Source organism: Macrobrachium nipponense, chromosome 17 (assembly GCF_015104395.2).
Source record: "Macrobrachium nipponense isolate FS-2020 chromosome 17, ASM1510439v2, whole genome shotgun sequence".
In the NCBI taxonomy this organism is placed as follows: Eukaryota; Metazoa; Arthropoda; class Malacostraca; order Decapoda; family Palaemonidae; genus Macrobrachium; species Macrobrachium nipponense.
Window position 1 is genome coordinate 57,032,044 of NC_087210.1, and position 27,834 is coordinate 57,059,877.

At 34.6% G+C, this 27,834-nt stretch overlaps 1 protein-coding gene and 1 long non-coding RNA gene across 3 annotated transcripts in view; one reads left to right on the top strand and one right to left on the bottom strand.

Moving 5' to 3' along the window:
* Positions 1-21,860, bottom strand: part of LOC135196256 (uncharacterized) — an 82,430-nt gene extending 60,570 nt beyond the window's left edge. Inside the window, exon 1 of one of the 2 annotated variants that reach the window (XR_010310355.1) lies at positions 21,342-21,860. This is a non-coding gene — a long non-coding RNA (uncharacterized LOC135196256). The remainder of the gene's footprint in view (positions 1-21,341) is intronic. The other variant, XR_010310354.1, reaches the window with a different exon arrangement.
* On the top strand, positions 7,203-27,393 carry LOC135196252 (solute carrier family 23 member 1-like). Its single transcript, XM_064222937.1, has 14 exons — positions 7,203-7,297; positions 13,495-13,567; positions 14,957-15,068; positions 15,419-15,576; positions 16,272-16,474; positions 17,170-17,296; positions 21,872-21,992; positions 22,625-22,766; positions 23,405-23,518; positions 23,844-23,983; positions 24,365-24,604; positions 25,811-25,940; positions 26,435-26,564; positions 26,914-27,393. The coding sequence occupies exons 2-14, from the start codon at positions 13,512-13,514 to the stop codon at positions 27,002-27,004; spliced, it is 1,764 nt and encodes a 587-aa protein (XP_064079007.1). The 5' UTR covers positions 7,203-7,297; positions 13,495-13,511; the 3' UTR covers positions 27,005-27,393.
* Positions 27,394-27,834: the final 441 nt, after the last annotated feature.

A 27,834-nucleotide genomic window follows, 5' to 3' on the forward strand; every position in this document is an offset into this window, starting at 1 on the left:
AAGATGAGACAGCGACCAGGTGAGTCATTCTCAGCCATCCGGAGGAAACTTGATGACCTAATGAGGATGGCGATCACCCTACTTACCTTCCATACATAGTTACGTAATGTTGGCAGAAAGACGAGAGGCGTTGAAAAGGAGGTTCGTTCTTATGAAACATTTCGCAGACATCGGATGGAAATCAAATATCGACAAATGCTGTCATAATTGTTAAATGAGCGGAAGAAAATGTATATCGTGTTTAGAAAATGCGTTCTAGTGGTTTCATAACTCTCTCTCTCTCTCTCTCTCTCTCTCTCTCTCTCTCTCTCTCTCAGGTAACAGATGGAATGAAAAAGTTTGAAATTTTATTGTTATTTCGGATGTCTGTAATTTGTCATCCTTATTTTGCGGAGAGAGATTACCAATTTTCATTGGGGATTATCAGCTTTTATACTATCTCTTCTTACTCCATAGCGATATCAATTTTCAGCAGGTTCTTGTCACTCCGATTAAAGAATGCTCTATCTTGTATTGCAAACTAAGATCACGTTTACAGTGGTCATCAATGTCTATTTGAAAATCCGCAGAGGCCAGAACTTAATCGGTTGCACTGATGTACTATTGGTTCATTCTACTACAGATGCGTATCACGAAAGAAGTTTACTTAACCATATTCTCTCGCTACAGACCAACAAGACCCGCAAGTAATACAGACCACTGGTTTCGCTGCTATAATCAAGAATAATATGCAGATTAAAGCTGCGTTACTTTGGGTTTCCATGTAAGAGGAAAATTTTTCTTCTAATTATTAAAGCAAATTTCATTCTAAAGATGCATATATTTGGACAATAACGTCTTATGTATTTTCTTAAATGCTACGCCCACATTAATGATAGGGGAGGTCCCTACGTTCAGGGCGTCCCAGTACTTTTCGTTTAACACTTTTTGATATTACGACTCTGACATGATGAAGAGGGATGGCCGATAAACTAGTGTCATACGAGGGAAAATCCAAAAGAATTCAATCCCCTCGACTTGTTGCTTTTTAAGGTCTCGCCCATTACCTTGGCAGCATATTTAATCTGCAACTACTCAGTTCCCAACCTTACAGAGATTATTTTTACTATCATGTGCATTCACGGACACGGTATTAGTGCTGTAGTTAACCGATAAAGAAAGAAATAATTTTGATTCTTAAGTATGCTAAAGATACAGTTGAAATTACCTTCCCAAAAACATAATTAAAAAATTATCAGTACAGTATCTTTTCTATTACCTTCCCGTTTCATGTTTCATCCTTTAATTGAGAGATTGTCAAGTCCACTGAAAACGATATTTTTCTCTCCAAAGCCCATCAGTTTTGGATTACATCGATGAGAAATTGACTTTTCATACCTTCTGTACCTTTGTTTCATTGTAAGTACCATATTCGTTGTTTAATGCTGAAATTGTTTTATGTAAGAATATGTTGATAATGTTTGTTTTCCTTTTCTCTGCTATTTATATATATATACATATATATATATATAGATATATATATATATATATATATATATATATATATATATATATATATATATATATATGTATATAATAAGCATAATGTGTGTGCGTGTGTGAATGTATGTATATATACAAGCAGTATATACATATATACACTTATACAGGCAATGCCGATGTCCCTTGAAGATATCGTAGTACCAAAGACGATACCGATCAGAATAAATATTCCTTTTCCCTGTCATGCATCTACATATGTTAATCATGTGTTACTGTGAATTTAAGCATATATATACATACATATATGTCTATCTATAATAATGTACCTGGTTTCAGCCCTCATACTGTTTGAAATCGCATGCAAGGTGCAAAGAAAAAGTCCTATCACTAAGAATAAGTGCAACGCTGTCGGCGTGACGGATACTTTCAGAGAGAGCTCTCTGAAGTCTGAAACTTATTTTCCCAAGTATTTGCCAGTTACTTTATCATTTATAGTACATATCGCGTACAAATGAAGCCGACGGGGGGTAGAGGTACTACATGCACGACACTGACGTCTTAATTAAGAGGGTGAAGAAGGTTTTCTGCTGTAGTGTGGTGGGAAATGCTGTGACCTTGTAACGTTTATGCATTTCGGTTAAGAGTTCATAGCCCTAAAGTCTGGACAATATTATCTCCTGTGACTGCCAATTATATATATATATATATATATATATATATATATATATATATATATATATATATATATATATATATACATATTCACATGCATCAAGTGAAAAATTGGGTTACAATATATGTGTGTATATATGTGTATAAAATATATAAAACATCAACAAACAATCAAATGTGGAACAGAAATAAATCTTTTACTCACCTCGGGATTGAACCCAAGTCTTTCAATTGGAAGACCTGGGTTCGATCCCGATGAGTCATAACTTTTTATTATTATATAAATATATATATATATATATATATATATATATATATATATATATATATATATATATATATTGTACATATACATTTTTTATTTGCTTTTTCCACGTGTTATATGTGAATGTAAATGTACCTGGAGATTAGGAGAGAATTATTTCCAACGGGTCTGAACTCACGAGTTTATACACACTCATATACGTATATAAGTGTATATACAAAATATACACATACATACACACACACATATATATAATATATATACAGTGCGTGTCATAACTATTACTTTATAAACTAAAATATGATCATAAAAGCGTTTGGAAAATTGAAATAAGGGGCAACAGTTCTGTTTAACTAAATTGCTAAACTAAAAGACGCAGATGAAGTTTGTAGCTGCATTTTTCGAAGTGCTCAAAGTCAAGAGATGAGACAAATCCTGAAAGAAATTATTTTAAATCCTCTAATAATGACCTTGCGGAAAAGTTTTCAAGTATGATGCTTGCATAAATCTCTTCTTCCAAGGCATGTTAAAGTTAAGACATGCAAAAGTTGTTTGGTATTTTTGAGGTGTTGCTCCTCCTCCTCCTCCTCCTCCTCCTCCTCCTCCTCCCTCCTCCTCCCCCCTCCTCCTCCTCCTCTCTCCTCGCCCTCCTCTTTCCTCCTCCTCCTCCTCCCCTCTCTTCCTCACTCCTCCTCCTCCTCTCTCTCCTCTCTCTCTCTCTCTCCTCCTCTCTCTCATGGAATTCAATTCAAGACAGTCATTATTTTGTTGTATGTAAAATAACATTTGTTTCACCTTTATTGTTATGTAAAATTCTCTCTCTCTTAAAAATTATTATTGTTGTTTGCAGATCTGCAAGTGTTTCTTGCTGACTGTACTTCGACTATTACCTTTAATTAATCGTCAAATAATGCTACATTGATAAGCTATTTGGACAATAATTTAATTCTCATACTTCAAAAACAATATCATTAAAGTGAAACTAGAAAAGAGATAGGAAGTGACTGACCTACCTTTCAAATCGTATAAAAGTTCATAAATTACGTATGAAAAGCATATTTTATATCTTCGTAAACAGTTTGTATCCACTGATGTTTTCTATACTATAAATCATAGAATTCATAGAGACTCTCAAAAGCTATTTATCTAAAATTATTAAAAATCATAAGATTATATTCTCAAATTTGTGCTATACCCATCATGAGTTTCATAATCTCAATACGAGGATATACCTTATGCCTTACTTGTATTCTACGGGCTACTTTATGAGCAAGAGCCCGTGATGGCATAAGGTCAGCTTAATCAAAAACAACATTACTTGTATTTAGCGGGTTTATATACATATATCTGTGTGTGTGTGTTTGTATGTACATATGCATGTATGTACGCGGCGTGTGTGTACATGTTTTTATCTTTTCTTCTTATTAATTTACATATTTTTATATAAACTTTACAATATACATTATCCTCTATTTGCTCGGGAATACCTGACACCGAAGGGGAATTAAAACTGAAAGTGCTCCGTCACCAGTAAGATTCGAACCACTACCTGGTTGAGAGACAACGATGTACAGTGACTTTTGAACTCTAAGCCATCAAAATATTAACCCACTTCCACTACGATATCTGACTTGTAAGTTTGAAACACATGGCTAATTATGAATTTCTGTCACATACACCGTAGCATTTTTATTAGCAAATATTAAGCCACCAATATCTTTTAGTAGCCAGTTCACTATGCCCCGGAAATTAATTACACACAAGCGTAATTATAATTTATAAGTGTTTCGTCACCAGTGGGAGTCTGTACCTAAAAGGTGGGTCTGATTTTTAAAATTTTTCAGACACTGAATAATTTCAGGAGTAAGATAACTTAAAAGGAAAATTACTAATCCTCTTAGAGTCTTCATCCGTTTTACGAAATATTAATGACATTGATGATCACCGAAAGTCAGGTTAACTGGAATCGTGCTATGAGACAGGTGTGGAAACGTCTTTCCATATGAGTGACGTCGCAAATAATAGAATATCGACTGAGGTTTAAGCAATCTACATTCCTGAGAATAGTACATTGTAGAGATGATCATCAATATCAATAACCCATAGAAGTGTACTGCAAGGAGACAAACCACTCTTAACACGCTCTTAACCATACAACCAAACTGTTCCCCTTCTATGCCAAGCGTGTCAAATTCCTCCTCCTCACCTCTCTCTCTCTCTCTCTCTCTCTCTCTCTTCTCTCTCTCGTATCTGTTTGGTAACACTAGTTCATAAACCTTTCAACATTTCTCTTGTCTAAATATATATATATATATATATATATATATATATATATATATATATATATATATATATATATATATATATTTATTTATTTATTTATAATGAAGCTGTTTCCCATTACAAGTGACTCACGAGAGAAGGTAAGATAATGAACAGTGTATACTACATTTACACTTCAACTGCTAAACAGTGGATGATCACCCAGCGCAGAAAACGCCCACTGACTCAGCTCCTTCATGCACCTACACAAATACCTCATCAGCAGAGCATCGAGTCCACTACAAATATTGCGCCATTCACCTGTTTTAAGTGTCATTTATCCAGTCCCTCTGGAGTGTTCTTATCACCCACCCTCACCCCTCCACCCAACAGTACATCTTTCACTAATCTATCATCCTCAATTCTTTCCACGTAACTAAAGACTCGTATCCATCCTTTCACCTATGCTAACCTTTCACTACATCTGTGTATCTACACATTCCCGATTTTGGCAAGCAAATTCAGGACATGGGTCAGCAAAACCCATGCCCAGCGGCAAATTCCTGAGACGTATGCAAGTATTGCATCAGACCCGGGTTTTTTTTATGCCTCTAGGTTAGGTTGGGTTGGGTGGCGTTCGATTAGGTTAGGTTAAATTGATAACTCTACGTATATTAATTTGGGTGTGGGAAACATAACGAGATGTTTTCAATAAAAATCTTTGGTTATTTTTTAAGATATAGCGTCCCACTTTTTCCAGAGAAAGGTTCCGTACTCGGTTACATTTCGGGAAAATGCTGCCCGGTGACAGTGACTTTTGTATCACGCAGAGCAGAGAGAATGCTATAATTTTCCAGTCATCCTAAATGAGTGAAGACTTGACTGCTGTTGGCCCTGGTGAAGGGACTCGTCTTGCTCACATCAAGGGATCAACAGTCAGTCATCCATTAGTCGCTCTCTCCTTTGGGGTACATTCAAGTTGTGCCCAAAGACATCGGTATATCCTTGGACTGCAGGTCGTTCCCCTTAGCACCGAATAGTAACAACCACAGTAGCACATTGCCCTAACATCTGTGATTTGTTGTTAACCTCAGCCGACAGCGTTGTCCGACATTTAGCATGAATGGCCTCTGCTGAAATTAAATATCTATGAAGAGCACGTCTAACCCTTGCCTTTCAATTAATGGTAGATACCTTTCATTTCATTTTTCTGTGCTTTTACATACATAAATTCAGTCACAGTTTTCTTCCACTGCTTGCATTATGCGGTTCTGTACGACCTTCTCCAGGCTTCTCTAGTCTCGTGAAGTGGTCACGATGAGACGCAGTCGACCTGAGAACTCACGATGATGCGATTCATGTGGTTAATTTGTGGTCAGGGGCAGCACGAGGCAAGTCTGGGTACATGTCCGCCCGATTCATGGTCAGGTTAGATACGAAAATGAGGTCGAATATGACGAATAGTCAACGATCAGAATAATATCACATATAACTTCATGTGCCGCACGCAACGTTCTTAATGTTAGTATGTTCTGAGTTTGAAAATCATAAATTATGGTTAAATATTAGTCTTAAGCAGCTCATTGCAAGAGCTACTGGGGGACATTTACTATCTTTCAGTTAAAATAATCAAACAACAATACGTATCAGTCATTATTCAGACTGCATTCTAGTTACTTGTGCTATGTTGCTCCAGCGACAGTGCCACCAGCAAAAAGCGTATAAGAATAAGTATTCTATTAGCCTGTTTTCGAGTACGCTTCAGAATCGTATCCGGTTCACAGTCTACCTTTTCGAAGAACTATACACACACGTCGGTAACGTTTTATATCAAGCTTTAACTGACTGAGTTCGTTTTCATCCATGTCCAGAATTCGAAGAAAACATCAGTAAACTATGCATATGATATTCAATTAGCATTCCTGACAAACATCAAATAACAAACTAAGCTGATGACTTCGAACTTTGGAGAGGCAATTAGATCAAACAACACAAAGAGAACACTAATTGGTAAGTAAATTTATCTTATGCAGATCGTGTATGATCACACACCCCCATTCTTGAGATAAAACTGAAATATACTGTATGACCTCCTATAAATACTCTTTATATATAAAGTCATCAAAGGACAGTTACATGAAAGGAGATAAATGTGTAACCAAACACAAATTGCAACAGAAGCATTATACGCTTTTTTTCTGTGTGTGTTTATTTTGCCAGTATTTTTAATAATGCTTCCATGAAATGGTCAAGGAAAGGTACTTAAGATTAATTATATATTCATTTTAGATCTTTGGTCTGCATCGTATACCAGCTTGATTTTCTCTCTAAAATGGATGCGCAAATATGCACATAAATGCAAGATGCATCATATAGGTTTTTATATCAAATTTCATAAATGCATTTAAAAAGTACGTAAACATGTGCATACGTACATATATACATATGATTAACTAGGGCCCGAGATGTAACAGCACAATACAAAGGCCGTTGGCCTGCACTGCTGTATTAGGTAACTCAGTCAGCAGGCCAGTGGAGTTCATAAGCAGGAACTGAGCACTTGTACACAGTCTACCGCTTACACAGGAGGCGCCCCGAGACTCCTGTCAGAAACAGGTGGGTGAAGTGAAGTTTTGTTTACTTCAAATCTCTGGGTATCTTTTGAGTTGCTAAGCTGTGCGAGATTTTTCATCGGAAGGAATACCTCAGACAATCTGATGTCAATTCATTAATGTTTCTAACTCGTGATTCAGTGCTATTGCAGGTGTTCGTTTACTTGTTTATGAGGTGAAATTGAACTGATATATTTCTAACAGTCTGTGTATATATATAAATATATAAACATATACATATATATGCATATTTAAATGAAGCTATCGCAACTATACGTTGCATTATGCATATGCCTGCATATTACGTAATGGAGCATATTAAATTCGTAACAAATAAATTATCATGACTTAATTTTTTTTAAATTGTCATTAATCCTGCGATTACTCGTTAATTTGCGTCATTGTTTATTTTTAGTGAAATCCAGGTATAACTGGAGTTAAAAAGCATCAGATGTTCGCTAATAATTTGCTTGGTAAATTTTCAAGAGCGGTTGATGAACTTTGGTAAGACATTACCGAAGTTCATCGACAGCTCTTGGAAATTTACCAAGCAAATTATTAGCGAATATCTGATGTATTTCAACTTCAGCTATACCTAGACTTCATTAAACATAAACAAAGGTGGAAATTAACGAATAATCGCAGGATAAATGGCAATTTTTAAGAAATGAAGTTACGATCATTTATTTCTTACTAATTCAATATACTCAATTACTATATAACATTTAGATTTTTTTAAGACATATGTACGAGTATAATATACAGCTGCAATAACTTCATTCATCAAAAGTCTTTTAAAGGTCTCACCTAACGTATTAACTCTTAGTCTAACGCCAGACAAAGGTTCCAAAGAAAGGTTCAACATCGTTAAACAAGCTTCCAGAGTTACTTTTGAGAATGAATTACCCTCTTGGGTGAAAATGGGTGAGAGCAGCGCATCACCCGCACTCTAGTCTTTCTCGTGTTACTCGAAGACTGTCGAAGCCGCTGATTGGATAAAGTTTCTAACATTATGAGGAATGTGAATAAAGCTGCATTTGTTTGTTGTCTTTCGTTTCACACGCGGTTTATTGTTCTTTTTGGTCTAATAGTTAAACACGAGGAATATATACCTGGGAAATTAGCATGTTCTACGTAGTATTCTGCGATATAAATCCCGCCCTCTCTCTCTCTCTCTCTCTCTCTCTCTCTTCTTTGTAACAGTTCCGCTGTGAGGGAATATGGTTTATCGCTTACTTTCACCATGGGAACCGTTTCTCCGTAATATCTGTAATAAACTGTTACATCATTACATCATTACATCATTAGGGAGGGGAAAACACGCGATTTAGCAACTAATGCGATAAGTTTGTATACTCGTTCATATTTCAAATTAATCTGATAACTTGGACTAATCATTAATTAAAGGTCAACTGTAGCCACTCATATTCTTTTTAATGTTTCCCAAATTTCACCTATAAGAAGTGAATCCTTTTGGTTTATGAAATTAAGTCTGTTAAGCCGCGTACTTCGACATTTTCGTACATGAAGTGCTTCCGACGGTGAAAAGTAGCAGTAGGGATGGTTGGACCGCAAGGTAAAGGCGATACAGAATATAGAGATGAAGTATTGACTAGGATCTGAAGGTGGAACTGTACGAAGCCCCACAATTGCACTAAGAAATTATAATTATATAGGCTGGTCAGCAAGATTGAAGAAACGAAGTGGGAATGGAGGTAAAGTAAAATGCTAAAAGTGGGTGCAACTAGGTTCCGAAAGGACACGCAAACACCCTTCGTAATGCCTACAGGGCACCACATGAGGTGCCCTGACAGCACTCCCCTCTTACGAGGAAAATTCAACATTTGCCATCATAACAAGTCACTCCGTTCTTGCTTGTTTGGAGAGCAAATCATAAAAGAAATTTCTATTATTTGAGGTACGACAGACTGAAACCATAATTGCAATATTTTCAGGTGGCTTTTTTCATTTACTTGTTAGGTTAAAAGATTATTTTGGTAGACAGGTAACTAACGTTTGATACTCTAAGGCCATATAATACCGAGGCTGTCCACTGAAAATGTGAAACCGTGTACTACCTGCTTTTAGCCGATGACGCATCAAGCAGGGATTAGTTTTACGAACGCATCGCTCCCTTGGCGCACACCGAGTTTCCCTTTTATCTCCTCTTACCACGTCTAGTCTTTCATTTCACTCAGTCGATCAGTTTTCAAAGCTTATTATTTTCGCACTTGGTGGCCTTCCTGAATCCACAGATGACTTACGTTTCTTGAGAAAAGCACTTGTTGCTTTCATTCATAATGTCCTCCCAAAAGTGGAGTACTATAAACAAAGTGATAACAGAGGATTCTGCTTGTGCAGGTGGAAAGCAAATGCAATTATAAAATTTATCAAATCAAAGGCTATCCCAAGACAAACACCAGTAGCTATCACCTTGCATTACAGAAATTATGTTCATGGAGGTGTTCAACTCCATCATTATTTCTTGTACTGAAAGGCCTAATCAGAATCTGGCTTTTCAGGTAATTCTTGTTTTATTTCATACTTTTAAACTACATTTACCTTTATGCAAAATTTCTTCATATTAAGATAAAATACTCTAAAAGTGAAGTGCAAACATAACTACAAATATTCATTTACTATACTGGCTTGAAAATCATGACAAATTCTTTACACCAAACTCTAAAAAGCTAGTCTGTGATAACTTAAGGAGCTGGTTATTTCTATTTATTCAGAAAATAAACATGCAAATAATGCTATCAAAACGGCCGTTAGCTGAGGAAAGAGCTAATAAAGAAATATTATAAAGTTGATCCTCCCACTTTCCCCAGTCATTACAAAACTACTGATATGACCATTTCATCCACAAAATATTAACCTTATAATATATATCTACTCATCGTAGCAAGCGTACAAAAACGTAACTGTTCTCTTTCTTGTTTCAGGATAAAGTGAGAGAATTTGGGAAACAAAATACTTTACTCGAACAATAACTATAATTATGATGAGTTATATATAGAATACTTTATTATAATTTTTCCAGGTCTACACTACTGATACAGATTTGGTTTTCTTGTATACTTGATTTTTTTTACTACTTGGTTCTCACAATATGAAAGGGGACGCCGAATCTAACTTATTTTGAGGCAATATTAAGTTCAGTATTTCGTTATGTCAAATTCCACTCTCGGGGTATGTGTAAGATGTCGAATTTTAACGGTTGGTGAATGTATTCCCATTTCTATTTCCAAGGTAAAACATTTACTTACTTTGAACTCCTCTCTCTCTCTCTCATCTTCACACTGGATTAACTTAATGAACGATCTTATTTAAAAAGTTATACCTTTTACCTGAGACTTACCTAATGATGTATATATATATATATATATATATATATATATATATATATATATATATATATATATATATATATATACCACCAAAGCAGGAGGCGGCTCCGGACTATGATTACCTTCTGGCTCTTAGCAAGACTTTTTGAGGTTGGGACTGCTAGCCCCATGCCTTTTCCACTGTATTTTCAACCACTACGCCGACTAATTACCAGGTACGCATATCAATGCTAAGGCAAACACAGCAGAGCCACCTATCACATCAGCTGGTTCTCGCCAGGGATATGTAACTGAAACTCTCTTATTGGGCTAGAATATATATATACATATAATACTGGTAATCTTTGACACGAAGATATGTTATTCAGCTGTATTCCACGTAGGAAAATGCACAAACACACACACACACATTATTTATATATATATATATATATATATATATATATATATATATATATATATATATATATGTATATATATATATGCATGTATGTATAATTGCATAATAAATATATCATATATACACTAAATATTAAAAACATGTTAACCTACTGCAACCTTTGGAGGATATAATAAGATAAAGTGGGTGAGTGATGCAGTTTGTTTGTTTGCATGGTGTTTTTACGTTGCATAGAACCAGTGGTTATTCAGAAACGGGACCAACGGCTTTACGTGACTTCAGAACCACGTCGAGAGTGAACTTCTATCACAAGAAATACACATCTCTGATGCAGTGCTCGATTCGTGATTGCAAAATCCAAAGTTAGTTTTGTCCTACTACTCATCAGCGCCTGCTGGGGTAGAGAGAGAGAGAGAGAGAGAGAGAGAGAGAGACGAGGAGAGGAGAGCTGAGAGGAGAGAGAGAGATAGAGGAAGAGAGAGAGAGAGACGTACTGATGAAAAGAACACTCGTTCGCCCCCGCCCGCCACAAGCCCCCCTCCCCAAAAATACTATTCAATTTACTAGAGTTAGGGCGTTTAGTCCGTTTTCTTTCGAAGTAAACTCTGGTTTTGTTATTAGAGAAAACCATCTCCCACACTTCAATTTTATTCGAGAACTTTAAAGTCGAATTTATAGAACACATTTAGCACATATTTGTATAAGCATACCACATATTAAAGATTGTAAGATTCTGCTGAAAGGTTTAACGAGAGTGTACATATTAAATGAGATAAGTTAGCATAGGTCGAGCTATGTTCGCCTTGTCAATGGCCTTAACCAATTTCTTTTTCAGCAGAAACCAACCTTGTACGCAGGCAACACAGAGTAAATAGACCAGTTACCCTTCCATTACCATTCAGGCGCGGTTTCTGGTGAAAAAGCTAAGGGCGATTCTAAAGTAAACAAAATTGCTCAATAAATTTGGTCCCAATTTGTTCGACTTATTAACGATTTTATTTCTGATATGCCATAACATTAAACGTATGAGAAAGATTATGAAGATCAATGCGCCTTTTATTCCAGCAAAACAAAGAACTCAGAATTAGGACATGAATATGCCTCGAATTAAGCATTTTATCATTATTTAACACTACTCTGTAGAGCTACCCATAATTAATCATAACTATATAATATATATATATATATCATATATATATATATATATAATTATTATATCTATATATATATATATAGTATATATTCTTGGTATATATTAGATATATATATATATATATATATATATATTATATATATATATATCCTATATATATATATCTATATATATATATATATTATATATATACGTATATATTCTCGATATATTAGGTATATATATATATATATATATATAGTTATATACCAAAATATTATAGTATATATAAATATATAGATTATATATCTATATCTTATATCTTTATATATATAACATACCTATATAGTATATATATATTTATATATATAGATATATATATAATATATATATACACCATATATAAGATTATATATATATATTATATTTATTATATACCTAAATATATAATATATTATATAATAATATTAATATATATATATATATTATATAACATAATATATATATAATTATAATATATATTATATAATAATCATACATATATATATACATATATTCTATTCATATATATATATATATTATATTATAGAGATAACAGGAATTATATATATATAATTATATATATATAATTATAGAATATATTATTATAGATTATATGACAAATCCAGATTTCTGTTATTAGAAATATACTAATATATAGAATAAATATATATATATATATAAATATATATAGCAATATATATAACATTATATATCTTATATATTATATATATTATATAATTATAAATTATTAATATATTATTATATATACCTATCTTATATATATATTATATATATATTATATAATATTTATAAAGATACATATATTAATCGTTTATTATAAATACAATATATTACCTATATCTTATATATAATATTAATATATATTATTATATATTACCAATACATTATATATTATACATTATATTATATATTATATATAAATACATACGATATACATAAAATATATATGTCTCTATTATAATCCAAATCCCGATCTTTCGTTATTACCGAAATCATTATCATGCAGAATGCTTATTCTTTTCACTGCAGGATGCTTTGAATATGGTGATGTGCAAGCAATTTATTTTTCTTTACGTAACATTCAAATCTTATGACATATCACACATACACACACACACACACACATATATATATATATATATATATATATAATATATATATATATATGTGTGTGTGTGTGTGTGTGTGTATATATATATATATATATATATATATATATATATATATATATAACTTCATTCATATATAAATTTCAGATCCAAAATCGGCGACGATGTCGATTGCATCAGATGACAACGACGCCTCTCCGCCACCTCTTCTGCAGAGTCAGTAAGTATATGTATATGTACAATAATCAATTAGCTTCTTAGGATCAAAATGATAAAAATGAGTTAGAATTGAGTGAGAGGGGAAACGGTAGAACAGGCCTTGTAACCAGGGTGGCTCAACGTAAGAACCTGAAACTTAATAACAGTCTAATTTTCTGGAAAAAGTGAGTGGGGCTAAAATTCAGTTCCATCCACAGTAAAAAAACATGACTGAATAGGAAAGGAGAAATATGCTCAAAAACAAAACTTTAAGGCTCAACCGAAGGCTTCTTACGAGTTACTTCGTCATGTAAGTCGCATAGTACTCAAATTTCAAGCCGAAGACCTGATCGGATAACCCATTACGTAAATGAAACTACGTCATAAGACCACAGAGATGAAAACTTTAGGGACGTCAGATGTAGCAAAGAGTAAATAAGTCTCGATTTTTTAATGTTATTGCAGAAGTTGGCCACAAACTGAAATATTGTTGCTCAATGCGATACTTCTTCACATCTCTTATACAAAGAACTTCTGCATATAAATGAAGGCAGCAAAGTCTCGAAACAAGAACTGAGAAAGAAAAAGATATTCAAATTCACGAAAGTCTGGGGAACATCAACGAATGAAGAAAATACCTGAAGTAGTCCCGTTCGTGATGTTCTTATGGCAAGCAAAGTCTCCCTCTTTGAAAAAGGTATCGTAGTGTGTGTGTGTGTGTTAGTGAAAGGTTCTAAAGGACTACGGGTCTGTCATTGGACTTGTGAATGTTTTTAAAAAATTAACAACGATTATGAATTTAAACCTTCACAGAAGGAAGATTAATACTGAGGAGAGTATAAAAAACAAGACAAATTTACCATGGGTTAAAGGAACTTGATTTGAAAAACCACTATTTCTAGTTACTTCTACTTCTAACTAGCAATGATTTTTACACCCATTGACTAAAGAAGGTGATCCGCACAGAATTTGTACATTAGTCGAATCAATTTGTATTTGGTTCGATGGTTCTTCAATCAAGTTTTTATATGTAAGCAGTTCATTACTAGAACTTAATGCATTTTGAATTTGTACCAAGCAAAATACTATATATATAATAAATATGCTTCAATCAATGTTTATATTAAACAAGATAAAACAATTTTTGTTTGTGTTCTTTTTTCTTTCCTGAACTTCTTTTATAAGTTACCACTGCTATTTAAGGACTGGTAAAACAGAAATAAAGGACAAAATTCACATAAAAACTAGTGTGTCATGAAACTATATTACAGTAAGAAACGTTTTTCTGTCTGAAACTTAATAAACTCCATTTACTGGCTTAGAATGAAACGTAACGATGCTTGCTAAAAAAAAATTTCATAACTTTGAGGATGTTTTCATGATGACAAAAAAATTATTTTTTTCTTCTTAGGGAAATAAGTGATCATGATACTCCATCTCTGAATTCAAACGAAAGTGAAGATATCCACTACAAAGTCGAAGATGTTCCACCCTGGTATTTCTCCATTTTCTTCGGATTCCAGGTGAGGAAACGGAGTACAGTGGTTTCCTTTAACTAATGTCCAGTTAACGCTTCAAATTAGCATAAACGTGCTCGGTTCTTGTGCTTTTCTACAGAGTTTATTTCTTACTTTAACAAAACTTTGCTGGTATTAATGTCAGCAATATCTTGCAGCTACTGCTGTATAGAATTATTTTTTCAGACATCTTACCAAAAACAACAACATGGTTATAACCAACTATAATAATACGACTCTCTGGCAAAACAAAGAAAAAATATACCTTCAGCTACTCAACAATGCTGATTAAATTTCAAGATACTGCAGTTTTACGAGATATGACCCCATTTAACCGCCTCTTACCTTCCCACCAGCACTGCCTGACCATGGCGGGTGCAACGATTGTCATCCCTATCATCATATCGAGTTTCCTGTGTATGGCCGAAGATGACCCAGCGAGGGGTGCTCTGGTATCCACGGTGTTCTTTCACTTAGGTCTCGTGACTTTACTACAGACCACCTTTGGTGTCAGGTAACAAACGTTGATTGCTCATCAAATGTAAAAGTGTGTGTAAGTACCTTTGGCAATTTAAAGTTAAAAATATTAAGATGGTTAAATGACAAGAAAAGTAAAAAGTTTAGAATGAATAGGCCTGTTTTAAAAGAAAATTTACGCGAATAAATGGATCTATTGTGAAAAAGATTTTAATTTATGACTTAAGGAAGAGTGAATTCTTGCATTCTATGCGAAGATCTTAAGAGACAAAAATCAGTTGCCTTTATCTGACCCAGGTTTCAAGGAAATATATAAAGATGACAGAAGGATAAAAGGAGATACACAAACATATTATACAGACAAATGCAGGAAGTAGGGGTAGTAGGATGCTAATCCTAAAGTAGTAACTAGAACGAACACTGCAATTTTTTTTCCACATTAAGAAAATATCTGATATGGTAGTGGCCTCATCACCGAACACTCCCTTCGGGTCACACGTCGCCTGAAAGGAAGGCGGCCAACCACCCCAATCAACCCAGACATATTTGAATTTTATAACCAACAAAAAATAAAGTGACGGTCCCTATACTCCTCGAAAACATCTTCCTTATGTCTGCGTTTAAAACCCAGATAAACCAAACCATATCACAGTAAAACTAACATGCATTTGCATGCGCTTCGCAATAGTTGTTTGTACGTGTGTTAATTTATATTCCTCCTTCCCCTCCCAGACTACCAATCGTCCAAGGGGGATGTTTCACAATCTTGGTTCCTACGATAGTTCTCCTAACGACCATTTACGAGCCCTGCTCCGCTCTTCCCATGGCCAACATGACAGAATCCGAGAGGGAGGAGGCATGGCAAGTTCGCATCCGGGATGTACAAGGATCAATTGCTGTGGCCTCTCTTCTCCAAATAGTAGTTGGAGTCTCAGGTACGCAGGATTAGCTTAAGAAAACAATATATAATTTGAACTCGAGAGGTTTTGTATGTATATTTATGAATATGTCCCAGAGTTACACTTAGGGCAGGTATACTGATACACCCTTATAAACATAGAAAAACTCAATTGAGTTAAAGTTATAATTTTAAAATAATTAAACGTTCCAAGTTATAGACGACTATATATTCTAACAGCTGATCAAAGTTTTCAGCTTATATTATCACAACCTTATACTCATTTCCCAACATTATTTTTGCGTAAGACTTAGCAAGAGCTTCTTTTCAAATTATCTTTTTGTTCCTCGAATTTTCGAAATTGATAAAACACAGCCGCATTTCTATTGAAAAACCAAGTTAATTAAATTGATTTCATAAAGTGACGAACGACATAATTATCTATGAATCACTAAATAACCGGGGTTTTGGTCATGACAGGGACACCTTTTTTTCCATGACTTTTTTGCTTAATCTTTTATGAGAAATCTGTTGCTAAATAATGAAAACACGAGTATTTGGTGATCATCGAACGAAACCCTTCCCTTCATTAACCTGCAAAACAACACTATATATACACCAGTTTCTTTCCTATTTTCATTTCTTGAAACAGAACCCACCCCCCCCCCCCTTTTTTTTTTACATTGCAATGGGTTTTATTCTTTAACATACGGTGCCCCTTTTTTTTTTCAGGAATGATTTCCGTGCTACAGTCCTGGATTTCTCCTTTAACTGTCGTTCCTACCTCATCTTTAGTAGGTCTATCGCTCTTTGATCTGACCGCACAGCAAGCAGCAAAACACTGGGGAATATCTTCCTTGTAAGTAACCATTATATGTTTTTGTGCTCCATACATACGGTTAGTTTCATGCGCACGCAAAAACTTACACGCAATTCACATACGTACGTATATAAACTCATTTTTCAACTAATAACCTGTTTCCCTAAAATGGAGCAGTTCCAATGAATACTAAAACTACAGTCACGCCAAACTCATGTATGAAATGCCGAACAAGAGGTGAATAAACGTTTAGGAGCTGAAATTTGGATATCAACTGTTCGCTCCAGATTCAACTGGTCTTTCAATGTCAGAACCGTTTCTTGCTCTCGGGCAGCTCACAAAAATCAACCACTCAAAAGTCCTATCGGGACAGTCCGTGAACTAAGATCAACTGAACTAATATTAACTGAACATGAAGCAAGTAAGCTTCGACGATGACTAAATCAGGATTGCCATTCTTAAAAGGATATGGGAACACTGCGAGACTGGTTAATCACTAAAATTTTAATTGGATTAAAAGTTAACTTTATATTCCTCCTGACTGAGCCATTTACTGAACTGCGGTATTAACCCGGTATATATATATATAATATATATCTATATATATATATATATATATATATATATTAATATATATAGATATATATATAATATATATAATATATAGGATATATATATATATATATATATATATATAAATATATATATATATATATATATTATATATATATTATAATTAGATATTTATATATATTATATATTACTCTATATATAAATAGTATATAATATATATATATATATATATATATTCTATATATATATATTATCTATATAAATATATATATATATATATTATATATCAATATATAATATATATATATAATATAATATTATTTAATAATAATATAATATATATCATATATATATATATTTAAATATATATAAATATATAATATATATATATATATAATATTAATATATATATACATTAATATTCTATAAATATAAATATATATTATAAATATATAATTATAGATTATATTTAATTATATATATATATATATATATAGATATAATAATATTATATATATATATAAATATCTATATATATATCTAAATATTATATATATATATTTTATATATATTAATAAATTATATAATTATATATTATCTATATATATTATATATATATATATATATAATATTATATAATCATAATATTATATATATATCTATATAATAATATTATATATATAAATATATTATTTTTATATATTATTTAATATTATAATATATAATTATATGAATATATATACTATATAAATTTATATAATTATATAATATATATTTTATTAATCTATATTTAAGATATATATTATATCATATATAATATATATATATATATATATATATATATAATAGATATATCCACCCTTGTCCAAGTCCGGGGTAATTTCATGCTAAGTAAAGTAGCCGGCCGCACCAAGATATCGTTTATTATATAAGCTAAGAAAGGACGCAAACAGCATATTTTCCAATGGCGGGCAAATATAATTACATACAAGGATAGTTTCTGGTATCAAGCAGACAAGCATATTATACAACGGCGGGCAAATATTAATATATACATTGATAGTTTCCGGTATCAAGCAAACAAGCACTGCTGACCCTTTGAACTAGCAGGTTCATTCCAAAAACAGTATTAGTGCCTGCATTTCTCTAGGGCAGTGAATATTTTGCCCTGCCACGGCTGGCTACGTATTTGACTCGATATTTAATTGGTTAAACAACAACAAAATGAACCCTTTAAGCAAACCTTTAAGAGACAGAAGTTTTATAAACAAAATGGGATACAGGAAACTGTCATACGAACTGTAATAAGCATGTGAAGTCTTCGTAAAATAAGTGTACAAGGCAGTTCTGAATCCAATGTGGCGTCCCACCAAATAACGATGCACCCTTAGCCGGGTTTGGACACTTCCTTCCCAGCGCTCATTTAACGGTGTACTGAACACTACTTGCATATATATAATGTTTATCAGTATTACTTAGGATTTTAGTTGTAATCAGCACAATAAAACATAATTTTGTGGCTTAACTAGTGAAAGTATGAGACAGAATTCCCGAGGGTAATGACTGAAATACGTTTTTAACTTGTAATCCGTGGTTTAAACCTTATTGACATCACAACTGAAACTCCACAGTGCTTATTTGATTGTAATTATACACATTGTCTAAATTCACCTAAAATACCACTTAAAATATACTTGTGAATGGTTAACTCCATCTAAGTAACGAATATGTGGCGGGAACAACTTTCCAGCTTTATTGTATGTACATCTGACTGCCACACACATCCGAGTGCGGACACTACAAAATATGAAGTAATCAAGATATTGTGCAAGCATTACTATTATAACAATTACACGAATCACTTTTAAACTTCCCGGACATGTAATGTGTACATATGAGTGTTACAACTTCCTGCAAGGAAGTCAAGTATGACAATTTATCTAGAATTGGTACGTCAGTCAAGACGTCATGACGCCATAACACTGGACTTAATAAAGGTCCTAAATCCAAAATTATTACTTAAAACACCATTATATCTTACAAGCCTTTTACTACTTATGTAATATAATACTACACTGTATGTAATATATATTAGTAAATAAAAAAAAATAAAATAAAAAAAACTACGAAAACGCGAAAAACACATCGTTACGTTCACAGCAAAAGCGTTGAAATTTGTCTCACGACAAAATATCCACTTCGTTTCTTTAATGAATAAAGCAGTTTTATATATTTTATATAAATTGTTTCCCCGGATATCAAGGGGGTGGGCAGTGGCCCCTTTGCACCTACGTGCGGGCGCCCATGTAATATATGTTGTCGACCACACAATATAGAAATGGGTGTATATAATACTATGTTGATCCCCTGGGTGCTAGTACTAAACACCTCGTACCAAGGAGCTTCCGCCATGTTTAGTACTATATAGCACCTCGGAGTATGTGACGCATAAAGGTGGATACATAGCGGGTTAATACCTTAAGCTGCTCCAAATCTCAAGAATGCTAAAAGCCGCTTTGTTTCTCGTCATCGAATAACCATAACAAGTTACATTATTTGCATCATAACCAATCTGTCTCTTAAGTAAAGGCCCCGTCCACACTACGACATAAGACTCTAGTCGCATGATGAAAAGTCAGGCATGGGCTCGTGGCATGATCCCGACACCGTCAGTTTCGATTACAGTGCAGACTGAGGCTACAACAGTATGACTAATTTGACCATTGCATTTGTATTAGTTGAAATGCGGGAAATAAGCAACTCCCATCTGAGTATTTCAAAAACAATGAGGAGATACCCGTAGTACCAAGAGGAAAACTGAAATCAGAAGACTATGCATTTAACTGTGCTAGTTGCGAGGATTTGGTTAATGCTTACCTGCCATAACGATTACTTCTACATATGCATTAGCAGAAACCATATATTTTGAATGTATTGTCTAAAAAGAAATCCACTCAATTTATTATTTTCGTATGATTTAAAACATCGACATGTCTATCATAGCCTTCATAAAACCTAGGTTTTGATAAGGTCGGGGCTCCGCAAATTATCCAGCCGAAAGTTTAAATGCCAGAAGAGAAAACGGGATTATTCCCACATCCAACAGCTGCATGCACCATGCATTATAGGTCTAAACAGCTGTCATCTTACGCGTGACATTTTTAGACACGCTGGCAGGAGGGCTATCGAATCGGTACAAAATGGATAATTAATAAAAGAAAGAGGCTACAATACATAATTATGAAAAAAGACAATTACTGAATACATTCGGCAACACTCGGCCTTTCAGGACCGCTGAAGAATACTAGCCTTTCAACACCATATTTGTGTCGTCGCTAATCGATTGCTCTCATTGTTCTTAGCCCCAGTATTAGTAATATCATTGTCTCTATTATTATTGTAATTTAATACAAATAACCCAAAAAATGTCAATTGGCAACTCTAGACTAAAATACAAATGTCAATTGGCAACTCTAGACCAAGTTCAATTTTTGCATTGCATGCTCCTTACCTTGGGGAACGCTGCCTGGGTATTTCACAGTTACATGCCATTAGCCCTTTTTAGTGGAAATCCTTAGACCAGTATTTTCTCTTATGTTGCCTTAATATTTGTTTCACCTGCTGCACAATGACACCCCAAACCAACATGTTCAATGGGTGTTCAGGAGGAGCCATAACGCAAAGTGTCTTCACTTGACCACTGGTTGCCGCCCTGCCCCCACCCCTGGCGGGGTAATTTACGGCGTTATACCCTGATTCTTGAGTGTCTGCATCGTTTATCGTCTATTAACTCTGAAAGCACGCCGACGCTCATCAAGGTCTTTAGACCTTGACGCTCATCACATCAGTTTGAAGTAACGACATGACTGATATGTCAGACACGAGTGTTGGACGTGACGTGGCTATACACTCAAGTCGCCAGTAGAGGTTTAAAAAATGGTTTTACCGATTCACTATTTTAAGGAACATTAGGCTAAGCATTTTAATCAATGCCGTCATGTACTTTTCTTTTATTATTATTATTATTATTATTTTTTGTAGGACCGTAGCGTTAATAGTACTGTTCTCTCAGTACCTGAGAAATGTGAAGTTTCCTCTTCCAGTCTACAGACGCAAAACAGGATTTACCTTTTCGAGTTACAGGATCTTCAAATGCTTTTCGGTAGGTGTTGAAAAGTTAGTCGATCTTCATGTAGTGTTGGACAATTTTTTGTTTTGTTTTGTTTTTTGCTACTAGATGCCCAGCACCAGGGTTGCGATCAAATGTATATTATACAATAAGTGAGAGGAAACTATTCATAGTCTAATTACGTGATATCATTTCGAAATTTTAAAGGAATTTTGTTAATTAAATCTTTGTTAGAAAAGTTCCTTAAGACAAAGTTTTTTTTTCCATAAAAGGAAAAAGAATTTGATAGCTCGAAATCCGCGCATCTGAGATATTATTGCACTACTGTCACGTACTATTGCACTTTCCATTTATCATCCCCTTGAACCACTCTCCCAGTTCCTTATGCTTCCATTTATCCTCAAGACTGAAGCTTTGAACCAAAAGACAAAAATTCATGTAATGCTGCTCCATTTATTAAACCTTACGCTGACAGCTGTTTCAGCCAGTAACTTAAAGCTATCTTAAAGGCCACGTTGGATATGGTTATAACCACACTCCAAAATATAGGAGAGTGCAGCTACCTAATAAAAAAATAGAAAACGGGAAACCGAAAAACAAAATTACACATACGTCTCGTAACGGAACGGGCTAGTTTTTCTATCTAGTTATTTTTTGTACCTCAGATGATGCTGGCAGTGTTCATATCGTGGGCTGTTTGCTGGATGCTAACGACCTGGGATCTTCTACCAAAGGGCTCTGCAGCACGCACAGATGCCAAAGGTTCCCTTCTGAGTCATTCCCCGGTGTTCAGGGTACCTTACCCAGGTAAAATGTTTGTGTTGTTATTCACCTATTTTGTGACATATATGACTAAAAAGATCTTGATTAAACGGATGAGGTTCTCAAGGAATAAATGAGGGTATTCCGTTACTCACAAGGAATCGCTATATATCACTAGGTCCTCAGTTTGAGGTTGCTTTACTTTTATTATCCATAAATAAACAATTTTTCCAAATATTCTCTATTAAATGTTACGTATTTTAATATGCTAATATCATGTTTCATTGGTTTTTTGTATTAACTGATTTCCGGTCAAACTACTGTAGTTAACGTTAACTCTCGAACAGTTTTCCTCAGTGAGAAATATTATTCAAATACTTCTTTGAATCATTTCTCTTTCTGAGCATAAAATGTTACCTTAATAGATTTTTGTGGATGAATAACTTCCTCAGCTAAGAGGCATCCATTCAATTGACATATTTTTAAATATTTCTGTACAGAGAAACTGCTTCTGGTTGAGATTTTTCCCCCGTTTATTTATGATTCAACGTCTACTCGCCTTAACTGAGAAAGCTATTATTATCTAGCCATTCAGACAGAACTCTAAATAAATACTTTTCATTCTCCTCCATTTCAGTATTTCTCACTACTTTTTTTCTCTCATATTTTTCCTTTTTTCTTAGGTCAGTGGGGGTTTCCAACTGCTTCAGTTGCCGGAATCGTTGGTATACTGAGCGGAATGATTGCCTCTATTACCGAGAGCTTCGGCAACTACTACGCATGCGCCAGAGTTGCAGGTGAGGTGCTTCATTCATTTAATAGCTTGTTGTTGTGGGTCAGAAGAGCTGCGGGTATTGTTAGTCAGGTGAACGAGAGATTTCGTCAGAAATTTTAATACGTAAAAGTTTCATAATTATGTCTTGCTTATTCCATTTTCAATATATGATTTTGAGTGACATATGGTTGGAAAGTTTAAAATTCTGGTTCTTATTAAGTGGAATTTAGATGACATGTTAGATTTTACAACCATATGGTGTGAAAAATGGTTCTCCAATGCAATTTTTCAATAACGTATGGGTTACACTTAATCCCTCCTCGCTATTTTTTCCCCTTTGGTCACAGGGGCCTCCAATCCACCCGCTAATGCAATCAACCGTGGAATTGGAATAGAGGGCATGGGGTGCTTATTAGCTGGATTCTTTGGCACTGGCACCGGCACTGTGTCCTGCTCTCAGAATGTTGGCGTAATTGAGGCCACAAAGGTAATTCTTCCTCGAGCCATAATTTATTGAAAATGAAGAACAAATATACATTTCAAACAGGGCCGGTTTTAAGCCTATTTGAACAATTTGATCAAACAGGGACCCGCGCCTGAGTTACCGTTTGAATCCTTTTTTTGTACTCTAAGAGGAATGAACCGCTACCGAAAGCATGAAATGAAGAATAAGGAAATATTATTCTCCACATTAATATGCATATATACAATATTAGCAGAAAATTTTCACTTGTAACATCATCATTTTTTATATTAGACATAAAAAAATCGTGTTAATTACTATAATTTTCTAACTGGGCCCCGCAATTGCGAATAATATCAAAGATATTGGAATAACTAAATCGTTCTCTCTCTCGTGTTCCGGCAGGTTGGAAGCCGAAGAGTTGCCCAGGTCAGCGCCGCCTTCCTCATTCTGGCGGGTCTCTTCGGGAAGATTGGGGCGCTGATCGTGACTATGCCCGACCCCGTCTTGGCGGGGATATTGATTGTCACATTCGCAACGATCGCGGCCGCTGGGATGGCGCCTCTTCGGTGTGTTGATTTGAATTCATCCAGAAACCTCTTTGTCTTGGGTTTCTCTGTTTTCCTCGGCCTCGCTGTACCAAAGGTTGGTCGATGAACAGCCTTTTGTTTCGTTTCTCTCTCTCTCTCTCTCTCTCTCTCTCTCTCTCTCTCTCTCTCTAATGGAAAGTGGTGCAAGTTCCGTTATAAAGCAACTGTTCTCAACCACGGGCGAAACGCTACCAGCCTATACCAAGGCAACCTCACAAAGGAAATTTTAGGATTTTAACCGGAAATCAGACAACAGATCGGCAGTATCACTCTGTCCGAATAATGATCTTTCTACGACCTAAAACTCTACATATTATGCAGATAGTGACGGAAAATTGTATTGATATATTAAATGTTATTGGGAACCTTATAATGGGTGTATGCAATCTAAAACAAAAATCCTATTTTTGATTAAATTTCCGTGACCCATTGGAGACGATGATGACCTTTTCTAGCCCAGGCTCGACGAAAACAAGAAGATAACTGATGGGGAAAGGAAAGAGTTGCATCTTACATCAAAGGAAAGAATAGGCTGGTTCTGCCTCTTGAAACACGAAGGGAGGTGAAAGCAGAAAGAGTTTGCAAGCTTGGCGATTGTCCTCTGTCTTCTGTGCATTTCTCAAAATCTTCAACGACAAATTTCGTTTGAAAGCGTATATTAGATGTCTTACCCAAGATCTTTATCATGTGTAAGAATTACGGTGTTAACTGAAAGAAAAGTTTTTTATTGTATAAACAGGAAGGTAATGCTGAATTCGATTCGTTAAGCTAGTACATATGGGTGAAGTAGAGAGAAGTCAGGGACAAAGGCTTTTTTTTTTCCCTGACAAAGAAAGTTAGGATAAGGCCCCCCACCCCCTTTTTTTTTCATTTCTCCAGAAGTGGCTGGGCAGAAAAACTGCAATTTTAGGTCGTGTGCAATATCAAATATATTTAATGTTGCACTGGCAATTGGCCGGCATCCAACGTGACGAGGAAGAAGGTGAGAAAGCAACAGAAAAAAAAATTAAATCTTTTACTATCTATTTACTCCAGGAATGACTACTTTCACCCCTTTTACCCTAAAGCTAGACGGACAACATTCCCGGGAATCCAATCGTTTTCATCGTTCGCAATGTTACATGAAAGACAGTTATAAAAAGACATTCCTTGTTATATTTCAAAACTCCATGCACTTATACCTTGGGCACATGTATAAATCAGTTATACTTACATTACATACCTTCCCTCCTGGTTCCTCAGTACAATTTCTTTCTTACAGTGGCTGGAAAATAACTCTGGAGCAATTGATACCGGGTCTCCCATGGCGGACCAAGTACTTACCATAATTCTGCAAATTCCGATGTTCGTTGGTGGGTTCCTTGGGTTCCTCTTGGACACTACGATACCAGGTTAGTGCTGAAATATGAGTAGTTGTCTCTTTAGTATATATATCTATCGACTGTCAAGGAGTCGTTATGATGTATATAGCCTTATGATCAAAGAGATTTCACTTTCGATGACTGGGAAGCTTAACATCGAAAAATGTTATGTATTTGTTAGCTAATCTTTTAAGGCAAGTTAACGAATTCTCCTTAATTCCTTGTTTTAATGTTGAAATGTCATTCCTGTCAGTAGTATACTTGTAGTTTCCTTTCCTGCAAACTTTTAATAATTTTTCCTGTCCGTGAGTATATAGATTTTTACAGAAACTAGACAACCCTCTCGTTTCCTGATTTTCAGCTGTATGCCTTTTCATACCAAAAGTACAAACTAATCATCACAACTTACAAAGAGGTTTGCCTCCTCTTTCAGACCGTCATTTCTTACCCTCGTCACCTTCTTATGGTTCAGATGTTTAAATATTCCACGTAATCCAGGGAGCTTCCTTCTTCCTCTCATTCAGGAACTGCGAAAGAAAGGGGCTTATTGAAGTGGAAGGAGCATCTCCATGGAGCACCAGAGATGAGGCTCAAGGACGCTTATCTCCAGTCGCAATGCTATGATTTGCCCTTTGGGATGACAGCAATTAAAAGGTACTACTTCATCGACGTTTCCTTACGTCGGATATGTAAGAATTCAGATGAGTTATTGTTATTATATTTGTGATGAGGACTTGTAATGATTCTTTTATAAAGTGACTGTTATTTATTATTGATAACGTTTGCCTACAGCATCCGAACTCGGGATAAGGATATTTCCTAATAAAGGGTTACTCGTTGTTGCCATAACTGGAATAAGACTTTAGCTGCAATTTTCTTTTTGACAGATGAGATGTCAGAAATACCGCATACATTTCAATTTCTTTAATCGAAAAGAAATTGTCATATGCGAATTCTCAAGAAGAAAATGATTACCAAAGAGTTGATTCATGACTCATTTCAGATGGGGATTCCTTCGACACGTTCCTTTCAGTCCAACATTCGCCGGTTTCAGGAGAAGGGATAAAGTGCCCGATGAAGAAGGCGGAATATGATGACTAACTAGAGGAGTGATATGATGACTATGAAAGACGGGATGGCTCAAAAACAAAGAACGTAACGCCACGACAGCGTATGAATACAAAGGACTGGTCTGAAAGAAAAGAACTTGGCGTTAGCACAAGCTAAACAAGGGGTGATGCGACCTCCAGCTTACTCGGGACGTGTGGAAGATTTTCCCCCTCACGCAGAAGTTGTAAACATTATATTTCTAATTTAACGTGAAGTGGTTTTCGTAATTAATACTTGTACTGGGTACTATTCATACTAACAAGGATTAATTGAAACGGACACAAAGTAAACCTGTTCAATATTCTCAGCTATAAATGGAAACACAAAATAACTGAACAGAAACACCAAATAAAATAAAATGTACTAAAATCTATAGAGCCTTGTTTCACTAATAAAAAAAATATATTATATTTTATTAGAAATAATTTTTTTGTACTGTTTATCATACACATTATTCATTTTCAACATTTTCATTCTAATAAATAAATCATAAATATCCTATCCTAAAAATCCCGTATCTTTAACTCAATGCGAAACACCTTTTTCAGACCTTTTAGGCTCCTCCATAGGCCTCCCCAACAAGAACAGCAAAGTAGTTTGTAGGCTTAATCCCCGAGTAAGCCAGGTCCATGACAAGTCACCAAACGATATTTGTTGCTCTTGAGGAGAGAGAAAGCAACGGATGGGTCCACGGAAAGAGCTGCATCGTTGACACAATAGTCTCCCTATTTGGAAATTCTCTCTAGTCATAGATAATTCTGCGGATGTTTTTAAGGCTTCCAATAAATCATTAATGTTTCTTAAAAACTCGATA